The following is a 14,582-nucleotide window of genomic DNA, read 5'->3' on the forward strand; positions in this document are numbered from 1 at the left end:
CTGGAGAAAGAGAGAGACAGACAGAGCTGGGCAGCTATAGGTGCCAATCAAATCGCTTGCTCTCTCACTCACCCTGCATAATGTCCTTCATCACAGACTGCAGCACCACCTCCTCAAAAATGTTCTCCAGCAGGATATACTTAGAGAAGTCCTCGAAAATCAGCTCCTGGAAGTGAGCGAAATCCTGGAGGGAGGAGGAGGGGAGAGAGGATTGTTGTGATTACCGAGTAAAGGCAGCTGTTGATAAATACAAAGAATGGTTCATTCATTATAGGGAGTTCAGCCCAACATTTGAAAACAGTGTTTCTCTGTCGCTCTTACAGGCTTGCAGGTGGGGGAGAGCTGCTTCAGCATGTAGGGGATGATGATCTGCAGCAAAGCCTCTCTGAAGAACTTCTTGCGCACAGTGCTGCTGTCATAGTCATATTTCTGCCATTGAGAGGGAGAGGGGAAAAGATGGGAAAAATAATGAATAACAAGGAATACAAAAAATACATCAATACTTTTGCAGAAACCTTTCCTATCTATACCCCAGCACACTCTACAGCCCCTCACCTTGAGGACTCTCTCCTGGCAGCGCTGGATGCTCTTGCACAGTTCCTCCCCCCCCTGGCTCTCCAGGCTCTGGTGCAGCAGCTGCTCGAAGGTGTACATGGCATTGTCCATTTGCTGTGGACAGACAGAGAGGTATCGCAAAGTTATTACAAATGCCCTGAGAGATCATTACCACAATCCGCCACAAGAGGGCGATAGTGCTTTTCTTATAGACTGTAACCAGGCTGTGTAGATGCAGTACAGTGCAGTTCAGTGTAGGGCAGGGTAAGACGGGCCTGCCAAGTCCTGCCCCCCCCGCTCTCATCAGCCAGTTCCCTCTGCGGCCCAAAGGCGAGTCTGCATTACACATCTCAGACCTTTACCACCGTCAGGGTGTCTTAACCTCCCCACGACCCGCAGCCCCTGACCTGCGCAGCCCTGCAGTTTCCAAAGGCAAACAGCAACACGTCCTCATATTAGACTCTCCAAGAGGGAGGATGATTCTACTGCAGTTTCAATCCAGGGCTGCAGACCCTGCTGTGCTGAACTCTTTTGCCAGTCATGGACTTGGGTTCACGGGGGTTCAGGGTTCAAGGTTCACCTCTCTCATGAGGATCTGGGCTCTCTGCATGAACACTGAGGGGCTGGACACATCGAAGCGCTGCTGCAGCCCCTCCAACTTCAGCTCCTCCATTTTCTCATAGCAGCTCTGCATCTTCACCGGGTGGAACGCCAGCATGGACGCCTTCTCCATGTGCTGGACAGAGGGAGGGAGAGGGTTAGAAAGACATAGGATGAGCCCTGATGGGAAGAGGGGGAGGTTGGGGAAAATGCAGAGAGGAGAAAGAGAGAGAGATGGAAGGAGCAAGAGAGGCAGTCTACAAGAACAGAGACCAAAGTTCCCTCTCCCCACTCACCTCCCCCAGCTTCTCCCGGCTGCCGTCGTTCAGCACGTTCTTGCTCATGTCCACCAGCTCCCTGAAGAAGACGTCCCTGACCTCGGCGAAGCCCCGGCTCGTGGGCTCCATCAGCGCATCCAGGATGGACGACACATATGGCTGCACACTGAGCTTCAGCAGCTGCTCGGCCCGCGGCAGCACCAGGGCTGCAGGGACACAAGGACAGAGGGACACCGTCAGGCAGAGAAAGACGCACGGTCACACAGCGGGTGATCGGGGCGAGAGACGAGGACGAAGAAACCGGGATGGAGAGACGGGCATCCTATACTAAAGGAAGTCCCATTTATTTGTCAGAAGTACAGCTCCGATGGCTTTTAAGTTTAAGTTAACTCATTTCGTCCCAGGAGCATGGGTGAGGTGGGGCGGGGCATGGGCGGAGCTAATCAATGACATCACACAGCCGGCACCCACATGTCTGTGAGGGGGAATGCAGCTCTTCTGCATTCCTGCTGGCAGTGAAAACAAAGAAGGACAAACGCATGGTAACACTCACACGTATAAATCCCCTGATGGTCCGAAACCAAGTCTCCTCGAGTGCCGCAGGAGACGAGACGAAGGACAGGTGGAGCATGTTCGATCTCACTGGCCAAATGCCATGACAAAGTATGTGACTTCTGTAGAAGCTTTACCACCCCCTCTTTCCCTTATTTCTCAAACCTGTGCATATTTTATTTTATTTCATTTTTTTTACCTAAAAAGGCTGCCATGTCCTCGCTCGTGAGTTTGAGTAAATGCATGTGTTAGTGTGGTGCACAGAAAGGGACAGAAGGAGACTACAAGCAGTCTGCCATGGCAGGCGGTAGGGGGCAGGTACCCCGGATCTTGTTGGCCACATGCTCCTTGGAGGTGATGATCTGGTCCATGTCTGTGCGGATGGAGGCCTCCAGCGGGGGGCGCTCTGCCTCGCACAGCTGCAGCACCGCGGTGTACTGAGCATTCGCCTGATTCTGCACCATAGAGTACACTGCATCAGAGATCTGCAGGGAGAGAGGGTCAGTAAAAGAGTTGTGTAATACAGCCAGGAGAGATTTTTGACTTCAAACTTTGTTTTTCTCGTTTATATTCATTAGCAAAAGTGGGGAGACGCTAATGGTTCAGTTGGGAACTGAGAGGGATAGATGTTTTATGGTTTAATTCAGTGTTTTCCATCCTTATTTATAGATTATTTTATAGCCTCACTCCTGTGCAGTAATGCATTTTGAAAGCTTTGGCTATACTGGAGCATTCCGGGCATGCCTATGAAGCTCATTTGAATTTTAATTTGATTTGAGAGATCGAGGGAAAAGGGTGGGAGAGAAGCAGAGAGACACAGAGAAAGGGAGGGTTGTGTCCACTTGCCAGCATCCAGTTCCTCTGCCTCTCTGTGCTCTTGCCCTTCAGCCTGGGGCCAATCAGGCCTCTCAGCTCGGGCTGCAGATCCTCCATCACTAGGTTGGCTAGAATCTGTGGACATAAGTGGGACACAGACACTGAACACATGCAGCCACTGCCAGGGGGCACAGACACACACATTGGTTGGTTCTTTTGGAGGAGGGCAAAGTCTTGCCATTGTTGGAGAGAAAGAGTGAGCGAGCACAAGTGAGCGCATGTGTGAGAATGAAAGTGACTGTTTACAAAGAATGCCTGCCCAGTGACCCACAGTCAGAGGACATCCCTCCCCCTGCTCTCCCTCCATCTCTCAATGAGATTTGAGAAGTGGTTGTGCAGGCTGTTCCTATAGGCACCTATGCTGTTCTATATATGTATGCATGTGTGTTTTTTATTATTTGATTTGTCAGCTGTTCAGTTTTCCATCCCCAGCTCATTAGCTGCAGTATTGACAGTGAGGGCTGGAGAGAAGTGGAGAAGAGACCAGGAGAGGTTATATTAGCCCTAATGCAGAATGAACTGTAACAAACGACACCCCTACCCACAGTACTGGTTTACTGCACATTGTACTGGTTTTAAAAGTGCGCCTATTCCAGGACTAAACACTCTCACATGATTGCATTTACAGAGGCTCTGACAGTAACATATTAATACACACGGACATACAACACACACACACACACACACACACTGAAGCAGGATGTTTGCACAACCTGTGTGGAGAACTCAGTACAGCAAAAACCTAAATAAATAAACACCCATGACCTGAGGAGTCTCATGACACAGCTTCATCAGTGAAAGGACGCCAATACGCCCTAGGCCTTACACAACCTCCTCTACCACACAGTATCACACCACACCGCACGTCTATTAAAAGTGAAGTCCTGTGCTTCAAACGGACCTCCTGTCCGGACAGGTTCACAATGACAGCCTTGCGGTCACCATAGTCACCCCCTCGCACACAGGACCTCAGCTCTCCTGCTCCCACCCAGTAAGAGCAGGACAGACCCACGCAGATCCACCCAGCCCTGGCAGAGAGGGCGGGCACCACAGACTGACAAAGTGGTTTAGTTGGTCAGAGAGTTAGCTGTTCGCATGGTTATCTAGGTTTGTTAGGGTCACTGGCAAGGCTGAGAGAAGTCAGTCTCTCTCGCTCTCTCGCTTGCTCTCTCGCTTGCTCTCTCGCTTGCTCTCTCGCTTGCTCTCTCGCTTGCTCTCTCGCTTGCTCTCTCTCGCTCGGCAGTGTAACTCTCGACTGATATCCACAGTGTGCCTTACAGTGTTCAGAACCACACAGAGCTGTGCCAGGCCGTACTAGCGCTGGCATGTCCCTGTGGGTTTGACTGGGCACAGTGCTGTTCACCAATCACTGCCACAGATTCATTTATTCCTTTAAATTTAGTTATTTAAAAAGTGCAGCACACAGCTCTGACCTCAGCACTTCCCTCTTCCCTGAGTCTCAACATCCCGTGCACACAACCACAAAACCCCCCACCCTCCCTCACCATCTAGCAACCCCAACCATGAGGTCACTCTGAGATGGCATGACTGATGAGTCACAAGGCCTATTTCAGGAGAATGAGCTAATGTACTATAACTATAGGGATTTTTCTTTTCTTTCTCTGCCCCCCCTTCCTCTTTAACGCAAAAGAGAGCTGCCCTGCTCACCCCCTGAATACTGGCGATACCAGCTCATCTCGCCATTTCACTTCAGTCATTTACCTTCCGCACCGTTTGCTAGCTTTAAAAGAATACTGCACTGCATTCTATAATATCATTGTGAATAGCTAGGTGCTGGGTTGTCTCTGGTCCCAATGCTGCGGCGAATGCAGGGGGTTAACAGCAGCGCAGAGCAGCGCAGCTCTGGGATCACGCAGGTATGAAATGGCGCCTGCAGATTGACTATGTTTTTGGAACGGCACGCCAAGAACCGGAATGCGCAGAGGTCAGAGTTGTGCATTCCACATTCCACTGATACCTGTCAGCCTCGCATCACTGCCTGCACTCACTCTCCCACACACACAACTTAAACACTCCCCCCCTCAACACTGGCCAGTGAGATACAATGGGCTGCATTGAGAAGACTTTGTTAGCACCTGTTTTTTTCTGCTCATTAGGAAACGGTCAAATAACACTTCCCAGAGTGTCAATTTTCAGTCCAAGTGATTGAAATGCTTCAGTGTAATGTCTCTATTTCTCTCGATTTACCATGTTTAAGTTTTATTTCTAAGCATCCCCGGAGTGCAGGAGGACGGAAGGTCTGTCGTCATACCAGTAGCGTTCTAGAACACCCTGGCTCCCTGCGCCAGGCTGAGCTGGGCATGGCAGAGCACCCACAGCCCACTGAGAGACTGCATGTGTCACTACACTGCCACTGCTGTCGGACACAGCACTTCACAACACACAGGTACACAGAGAGGGAGAGGGAGAGAGGATTCCTCTATTTGGAAACTGCACACGTGTGAGTGAGTTTGAGTGCAGGCATTTTATCTTTTCACAAAAGCAGTTGGGCTTTTCTTACTGCATTTTAATATGAATATAAATCTCAGTGCACTACACATGAATGTGTATTCTCTCTCATGTCCCGAGGCTCACCACGCTACCCTCACCACCTCGCTCTGCCTCTCCCCCTCATGTAAACCAACAGGTAGCACAAATGGGGTCCCGAGCCGGCAGGATTCCTTCAACCAGGAAGTGAAACGCAGAGTCATTGTCTGAATCATAGTTTCCCTAAAGCACACATGAGAAACCTGTCGAAAGCCACAGGCCGGCGACTGCATGTCTGAGTCCTCTTCAGGCTCAGGTGACCAACGGGTGGAAGAACACCAAAACAATAAGTCTAGTTCTGCAAAGCCTCACCCTGTGATGGATCGCACTCGCTGCGGTCACCGTGGCAGCTGAACTCAGCAGGAGGAGAGGCCGGTACAGCGGACCTCGCCACGGCTCAACACAGGAGCTCCACTGAGACACGCGTCCGGTTACTCTGCCCGAGTGTGCGTAGCTGTGATTGTGTGCCTATGTGTGTGTGGCCGTCTGTGTTCTGTCCGATTTCCATCTGTCAGCCAGCTACGGCCCTTACCTGTGTGGCATCTCCACACATCATATCCCACGTGCCATACTGGTCCTTGGCCTGCCGGTAGAGCCGCACAGCGTCTGTAAAGGCGGGTGTCTGAACCTTGCACTCCTCCGACAGCCCTGCAGGGGGATGCAGAGAGCAGGGGTTACACAGAGCACAGTACAGTACAGTCCAGTCACACTGGGCCTACAATACAGTACAGTCCCAGAGTGTGCAGTAGCATACAGACCACAGCATGAAAGCTCATTAACCCTCACTAAAAACTCATAAATCTGTTTAATATCTGTGCAGCCATCAGCTTCTTTTATTTGTCATATAAATACTGTATATGTATATGTGCATGTATATTTTTTTTTTCCTCTTTTTCTCTCAACCACGAACACCAAACCACTGAACAGGAAGTGCCTCACCCCTAACCCCCCCACTGCCGGAACACCCTCGGTTGCCATGGCCACCTCTCTGGCTGATAACAATAGCAGACTTGCAGCAAATTACAGAAAAAAAACTATGAAACAAGCAAAATAAAATTTCAGGAAGCCCATGCTTCTGTGTGGGTTAGTTATACAGCAGGGAAAGAAATGCCCTGAAGGGACAGAATTTCCTAAAATTAGACATGTACTTTTGTTTAGTCCCAACTGCTCTTGAGCTGGTTGTCGACGATTTTGCGTTGTGCGATTGTATTGCCTCACGTGCAGAGGTTATTGTGTACAGCCGAGACACGAACCCCCCCAACAGACACCGAGTTTACTTTTTTTGTGTGTGCGTGTTTTGCAGTCTGTATCCGCTGACCTTGGAATTACAGGAAAGGCCAGTGGGTATTTTGATTGCTCCCTGTATATCAGCATATGCTCTCTGGTACCTGGGGGTCTGTGTGATTTTCTCTCTTTTCCTATCAGTCTGATATAGTTGAAGGTCTGGACACTTAGGCTATCCTAGTGGGGGTGTAACTCAGCACACACTTGCATGTCAGCAGCTGGGGACAGTTGGGTCCTGGTGGCGGTTATTACTGGAATATTCAGAAAAATCGGTAGGCTTGAATATACCTGCCTTATGCTTGACTCAGCCACAACCATCATAGTATCTTAGTCAGCGAAACGAGAGAGGAAGACCTCTACAGTCCGCCACCCCCCCTCCCCCAAAACACAGACAGACTACACCCCCAACCAAGACACAGCCCCCTCTACGCTTTAGACACAGTGACGCGCTTTTCCACAGAGCAGAGGGGGGAAAATAAGAAGTACGAGTAAATAAATGCTGTGTTTTTCTTGGCTCCCTCTCATGAGAACATATTTGTGGTTAAAGAAAGAAAATGTCCAGGGCTGACTGACCCTCATATTAAAATAAGGGGGGGAAGGGTATTTGGGAAAAATAAGAAAAATAAATGGCCCTGGTTTTATTTCCTCCAAGAACACCATCTCTTACATCACTTTCTCCCCCTGGGGGAACTGGGGCATTGTGCTCACTTCCGGAGTTGTCACACACACACACTCGCATGCTCCAACACAAAACAATACGCAGCACAACAATACTGCAACCAAACATGTGGTTCATGAGCACAGCACAGATAGACACGCACAGAGTCCGAGATGCTCACAGTCCGAGAGGTAAGTGATGAGGCTAGACTGGAGAAGCTCCTGGGCCGAGCAGCCTGCTGCAGGCGCCTCACACTTGGAAGCACTTAACATACTTGGAATTACTGTGTGTGTTACACTCAGTACTCAAGTGATTCCTGCACCCCCCATCAGCCCCTTGTTCACCACGCTAAATTGGCATGTCGATCTTGTAGATTTCTTTGCCCGCCTGCCCGCCCCCCCAAAACAGCTAGGGTTAGAACATATATACTCTAACATGCATCTTCCTCCCAGGGCTGTAACCGTGTCTGTGGTTCACCTGCATCTCACCATTCTCTGCCCTGCTCTGACCCCAGTATACACAGCCCACTCCTCCAATACCCATTCATTAGGTCAATGGGTCTCTCCCCCTTCCCCGACAGGACAGCCTCACTCCTACACCAAGGCAAGCATGGGAAGGCGCTATATTGCCATGCCAGCAGTCATTCACAGCAGTGGAACAGTGATCCCGTTCCGACGTCTTAAAGTTCGACACCTCCAGCTCACCTCCCAGTTGGCACGTGGGGGCAGATGACACTCCGCGATCTGCCTCCTAGCCAGTGTGGCACGACACTGTGCGATAGTGGAAAGGTTGGTCTACTGCTCGAGAGGCACGGATAACGGGAACGGTGGTGCTGCTCGAGTTTTGCCACATCACCGGGGTTGGCCGCCAACTTCCATGGAAGGCCAACACCCCCTTTGAGTCAGTTTCCACGATTTCACGACAACAAGGAGAATTTCTGGCCCAAGAAAGCTCTAGCTCCAGTTTCTAAGTCAATCTCAGAGTAAATGCCAGCTCAATTTCCCAGAACTAAAACCAGAGTGAGTCTGAGTGCGTGTATAGGAGTGTGTGTGTCCATCTGTATACACATCTATATTTACGTGCGTCTGCGTGTTCATGAAACACTTGTGTGTGCAAGATGCAGCCCTGTGGTCATGCATGGATGACAACTGGATCTGAGGTGGACAGGGAGGGGGGGGCGTAAGTGTGTGCATCTGTCTGTGTGCATTTGGTGGTGGTGGTGGGGGGGGGGATAATTAATTACAGCCGCATTCCAGACTTTATTGAGCCGCTAGTCTAAACACACTCTCCGCTGTAATATCTGCCTCCCAGCCAGACGCCAAGGACTCCCTTCCTCCAGGAATGTGGGGAAGCCAGTCACACGACGCGGTTCTCTCTCCTCTACAGTGCCGGCTGGGTCCTGCCCACTCCGAGCTCCCGACACACAGCCGGCCGAGAACGTTCAGTGCCTCACTTTCTCAAGTACTCGATCACCAACGAGTCATACACCATGAAATTAAATTAATAAATTAATTAATTTTAAAAAGTCAGCTCTTCTCCAAGCTCAGGCAAAAATAAATTAATTTAAAAAGAAAAAAAAAAAAAAAAAAACTGCAGACTGGGCTATATAATAAAATACAAAGATAATTCAAATCAAATGTCAGTCTGGTCCTCAGCTGGTTCCGCCTCATTCCGCTCCAGCACCACTGTTCTGAGGTCAGACCCGTGGGCAGCGGTGTGACTTCACTTGGGTCACTGTAACTGACCAGTGATTAATGCCACGGACACACCAGCTCTATCATCGTTTTAAAATGAGTCTCCCGGTCAGTACAGATGCTGCCGATCCTGCCATGGGCTGCCCTTCCTACAGCCATTTCACCGTGGGAGCAAAGAATGACAAACTCCGTCTGCAGGAAGGTATTTGTAGACTGTTACAATAAAATCTGACTCAGTTTTTATTTTTTTAACCTCAGGGGCAGAACTGTACAGTAATTGTGTGTGCAACTCTCCAGTCTCTACATACCCACCCATATAAGGTTAAAAACACACTGTAATCAAAATGCCATTTAATAAAACAAACAAAAACAAAAATGTGCTTAACTCCTCTAAACGGTAGACTTGGGGCCCGATGGAATGCCCAGATAGACTACAGCACCTTCTAGAACACAGAGCCAACACCCTGAGGAGGGGTTCCACCGACAACCCCAGTGAAACTGAACAGCGAGCTGCTCCAGAGCCCCCCCACCAGCTCAGCATGGGAGAAAACATGGCCACACAACTCTACACAAATAATAAACAAGAGAATGTTATTAAAATAAGGGTTTTAAATAATTATAATAAAGTGAAGATCAGAGTACATTCAAGTCCTGCACAGGTAGAAACATGTAGGTCCAGAATGTGGAAACGGCACTTAAAGCAACAACAGGTGGTGCTGTTAGCATTGGGGGTGGCTCTACCATTGATAGAAAGATAGAAACATTAATCCCTTCATTCAAATATTGATGAAGCAATCCATTAAAAGGGCCAAGTCAGCCGATTGGTCAAAAGTTTGTTTGGGCTCGATGGAACGGCCCTGAAAGGTCCCCCCACCCCAGGACGGCACAAGTGACAGCACCTGAACATCAAGCGCGTGTTGAGTGTTTACGCAGCCCATCACTATGGCGACCGAGGCTCGCAGCACTAACCTCACTCTGCAGGTATTCGAGTCCCAAAAGGAAAAACACGCACCACGCACACTCTTTCACAGAGTAATCTCGCAGGCGTGTGCTCTGTGCTGGATTGACTGCGTGCCACAGGGCCCGTCAGTCACCTCGACCAGGGCTCTGAGCTCAAGGACGCTGGGTGGTGAAGGGTGCGGTGTGCTCTGGGACCTCAGGGCAGTGTGTGAATGGAGTATTGTCAAGTCTTGAGGGCTTATCACGTCCCCACAGCGCTCACCTGATGCCCCGGCCTGCTACACCGACACACCTCCTTTGCATACGGCCAAGGTGCAACCAGGTAAAATAAAATGCAAAGAGAGCGCCGCAACCCTGCCACAACCTGGCACAGTACTTTACTATTTACTTTAGTGATGGCTTATCTTTGCATTGAACCAGCGGTCTAATAAATTGAGGTTTGTGAAGAGCTCAACAGCATGCACCCCCACACACACACACACACAAACACAATATAAATAATTTATGAATTAGCACCACACAATTCATGACTAAAGTCACAAAACACTAGCATCACGCAGCCACTCCACGAGCTGCAGTGTGGTTGTTTATGCCCACCCTCTCACCACTACCACCATAAGGCTCTAGCTCAGACAGCCTCCTGGACAGTGCAGCCCCTTTAACTGCTGCGGTCTGCTCTCCCCTCCCCCGGCTCAGAGGAGCTGTCCTGTTTGAGTTATGACCCCCGCCTCATTGCTCAGGGCAGTGTTGAGAAGCTCTGGGATGTGGCCAGCCTGCCCCTGCCCCCTGCCCTACAGATGTGCGTCTGTTCTGGTGGAGGGGAACAGCAGGAACGCATGTCCTGAGATGAAAAGAAAGCTGCAGCAGTTTTTTTTTTTTTTTTTTTTTTTCCCCTCTTCCTCACTGTATCTAACCCCCCTCCCTCTGCCCTCCGTGCACATCTCCCCCTCATCCACAGAAACCAGCTCACACACTGCAGAGTCGTGGGTTCTGTTTCTACTCAAGGTAACAGAGTGTAGTGAGGGAGGGTGTCTCTCCGTCAGTGTGACCATGGCCCAGTTCCTCAGGGCACTAGTCTCTGTGTCAGTGCGTCCCGTCTCGGTCTCTCTGTGCTTTGGCTTGTGTGTGTGTTCGTGCAGCTCACCGTTGTTGGCATGTCGGACGCAGTCCTGGAACACAGCGTACCACTTCTGCTGCTCCTTCTCCGTCATCACGCAGAAGTAATAGTGCCGTGCGTATGGGTGCCAGAGGATGATGGGAAACTGGGTGGCACACTTCAGGAAGGGGGAGCTGCCCGCCTTCACCTTCAGACCTGAAGGAAGGACAGAGACACATTAAATGATCAACTTACTGCATAATGAAGGGTCATTTGGTTGAGGTCACATATCTGGTCTCCTCTGAGGACTCACCTGGCAGGCTGCTGTTGATCAGTTCGGTGTACTGCTCCATAGCAGTCAGCACTTTGTACCCAGCACAGCTGATGGTTCCCTTGGGTTGTATCCCTCTCTCGTAGGCCTGGATCAGGAAGAGAGAGAGAGGAAGGAAGAGAAAGAGGGATGAGACTGCAAGAAGCCTCCTGCAGTGAATGTTTGTGAATCCCCAAAGTCAAAGGAAGACAAACAACAAGTGTGTGTTTTTGGTCAGAACTGGGGTGCCAGAACTCACCAGCCGGGTCTCATAGTAGGTGATGACATAGGAGTCCGGCACAAAGAAGAATCTGTTCCGCCATTTCTTGTTCTCCTCCAGAAACTGGAAGAGCAGACCTGAGAATATGGACTTATCCTCCAGAGGCACCTGGACCAGGGTGAGAGAGAGAGAGAGAGAAGGTGAGAGAGGAGGGGCAAAGCAAGGTAAAGCAGCCAGGGAGGGGGAAAGAGATGTGGACCAGGAGTTAGAGGGTGAGGGGAGTGATAGAGGGATAAAGAAGGGAAAGAGGCAAAATAAAGGAGGGGGGGAGGGAGGGAGTGAAAGTGTAAGGTAGAGACAGAGGGGCAGTGAGGGGAGTGAGTGAGAAAGGAGAGAGATGAGGGGGGAGTGGGTCATGTGCAGCATGCAAGCTTACTAGTTAAATCAGTGGTGGTTATGAATGGGCGGGGCTTAGAAAGAGAGAAGGAAGATTCCAAATTAACAAAATGCAAATAAATTAAATGAACTTCAGTCGGTTCTCTTCCCAAAAACCCTCCACATGACCTATAAGCAGTGTAGCTGCAATTGCAGTGGTACCTGGCATTTCCAGGCACAATGGTCCTCTTGTTTTTATTTTTATACTAAAATATGTTTTGGACACCCCAAACCTCCACGGTTTCTGAGTCTTCTCCAGCCTCTTGTTCAGGGCAGCACATGACTCTACACATCTTCGCTGGGCTGAGCAGGCGAGAACAGAGGACACTTTTCACCACAGAGCAGCCTGAAGCGCTCCGATCAGCTGATTCTCCTGACTTCACAGACAGGACTGCGTGATAGCGGGCCTGGTGCTCGATTATTGAGATTGTTATCGTGATTGCTGCTAATATTATTTAAATAGTGAGAGTGAGAACAAAGATAGGTGGAGGTTTGGGAAAACAAAAACTAGAGAAGAGTGAAGCATGAGGGACAGGATAGTGCAAGGGAATAGGAGAGAGTGAGTGGTGATGAAGAGGAGGAAGAAAAGGAAGAGGAGTGATGTGTGGGCAAAGAGAGCAAAAGAACAGAGAGAGAGAGAGGGCGAGTGAAGGAAGGAGACTATTATAGACAGAAGGGTGGAGTGGAGAGACCTAGGGATGGAGAGATGGGGTTTCTTGCCTTGCGGTGCAGGAGCTGCGGCTGGGGCGCCCCGCTGCCCTCGATCTCAAAGCGCACGCTGTTGAAGAGTGCCACGCTGTACTGCTGCTTGTACAGCCGGCCCACCTCCCCCATCACCTCCGCTGTGCGCGCTGCAGGGACAAGAGCACAGGTCAGCAATGAAACAACACACCACACTCTCCCGACACAGGGAACAAGAAACCGTTGTTTCACGCAGTGCAGGAATATCGAGGCATACAGAGCAGACCTTCAGTAGAGACTTTGTACAACATTAACACCTTTACAGGATGTGTCACACTGGAACAGACACTCTACCTTCCTGTGTCTACCACCCCGCCAACCCCCCACACACAATATAACACCCGTCTCTGTTGACTCAGGGACTCCTCACCCAGCTGACCCCCCTGGCAGCAACAGCACTTGTATAGCCTGGAATGGGAGGCCCCTATTGGCATGACTAAGAACAGACGAGCACTCACTGCCACTGCAAATCAGCCTGCCTGCCTGCCTGCCTGCCTGCCTGCCTGCCTGCCTGCGCGTGCGTGTGTATACAGTGTATGTGTGTGTGTGCATACAGCATGTGTGAGTGTTTCTTCATTATCAGCAGCTGTTTAGCAGAGGAAGAGTGTCTGCCACAGAGCTGCTAGTCCGGTCGAGCCACTATCGCCTCGTGTGCAAAAACAAAAAATAAAAAAGGGGTGGGGGGTGTAGAATAGTTTGGCAGCTCCCTCCTGCTCCCTCTCTCCCTCCCTCCCCTCCCTCCCCTGCCCACAGTGCAGCTCTTTCAGTGTGGGAGGCAGCCCGTATCACTGTGAAAACGGCCTCCAACAGCATCACGCTGGCCGTGGCCTCCAACAGCGCTGTGCTCAGTGCCAGCCCCCGGGGCTCCTAGACACAGATGTGACGATGAACCCCAACAGCTCACAGGTCAACACCATCCATAAGCATCTTACGCCCCCTGTGGGACCCTCAGCACTGTTGAAAGATCTAGCAGGGCTGGACTCACCCACATTCTCAGGTGACTCAGTGACGAGCTGGGGGCAGGGGGGACCAAAGGCTTCAAAGTGCTCAGCTCTGCTATGGAAGGGTTATGCAGGTGGTTGGAGGGGCTGCACTCATTTTGTTACGGCAGGGTATTGCATGCAGGCCCCCAGGTCCTAGCCCATGGTAAGGTACCCTGACTGAATAACATAGCAGCACCTGGCCTTACAGCCTCCCAGAATTGCATTTTTTTGCCATGAGCAACACCCAAAATATCTTTAGTCGCAATTCAGAGATGCTGATATCTGGCGACAGAGAACTAAATTCTCATACCCGAGTGACACCGGGCTGATTTCAGTGTTTACCTTCACATTCCTTGAATGATTGGAAAGTCGAACATGGAAAGGGAGCGGTAGGGCCAGTGTGCGGCCTGGAGCACATTTTAACCTTTCGTGCGCCTTACAGTCATACAGCCCCAGATCAGCCCTGCTCAGGTCCCGCTGCAAGTCTGTTCTCTCCTAACACTTCAATTCCCAAACAGATTTTAAGGGGGGGGGGGGGGGCTCCTATCACTGCCTCTCTGCCTCCACCCCCCTCCCTCTCTCTCTCTCAAATTGATATTCAAAAAGGGCTGTACTGACAGGACAAAATATTGAATTAAATATAGTAAATTAAATGACAACAGTAACCATCTCAGTGTGTATGCAAGTGCACAAGTGAGTGAGCGTGTGTAAGCAGGGTCCGTCTCTGCCAGTGAAAGCTTTCTCCTTCCCTCTCTTCTTGTGACAGAGAGAGAGAGAGAGAGAGAGAGAGACT

General features: G+C 50.4%; 1 protein-coding gene across 1 annotated transcript in view; it reads right to left on the reverse strand.

The window, feature by feature from the left end:
• Nucleotides 1–14,582, reverse strand: part of niban2a (niban apoptosis regulator 2a) — a 33,272-nt gene that overhangs the window by 4,931 nt on the left and 13,759 nt on the right. The window contains exons 2-13 of the mRNA XM_066713258.1: nucleotides 12,786–12,916; nucleotides 11,670–11,798; nucleotides 11,414–11,519; nucleotides 11,149–11,316; nucleotides 5,941–6,056; nucleotides 2,832–2,936; nucleotides 2,308–2,470; nucleotides 1,452–1,639; nucleotides 1,136–1,291; nucleotides 556–669; nucleotides 322–429; nucleotides 73–184 (exon numbers count right to left, since the gene is read on the reverse strand). Coding sequence (XP_066569355.1) covers nucleotides 73–184; nucleotides 322–429; nucleotides 556–669; nucleotides 1,136–1,291; nucleotides 1,452–1,639; nucleotides 2,308–2,470; nucleotides 2,832–2,936; nucleotides 5,941–6,056; nucleotides 11,149–11,316; nucleotides 11,414–11,519; nucleotides 11,670–11,798; nucleotides 12,786–12,916 — 1,596 coding nt within the window. The remainder of the gene's footprint in view (nucleotides 1–72; nucleotides 185–321; nucleotides 430–555; nucleotides 670–1,135; nucleotides 1,292–1,451; nucleotides 1,640–2,307; nucleotides 2,471–2,831; nucleotides 2,937–5,940; nucleotides 6,057–11,148; nucleotides 11,317–11,413; nucleotides 11,520–11,669; nucleotides 11,799–12,785; nucleotides 12,917–14,582) is intronic.

This window comes from Amia ocellicauda, chromosome 9 (genome assembly GCF_036373705.1).
Source record: "Amia ocellicauda isolate fAmiCal2 chromosome 9, fAmiCal2.hap1, whole genome shotgun sequence".
NCBI classification, from domain to species: Eukaryota; Metazoa; Chordata; class Actinopteri; order Amiiformes; family Amiidae; genus Amia; species Amia ocellicauda.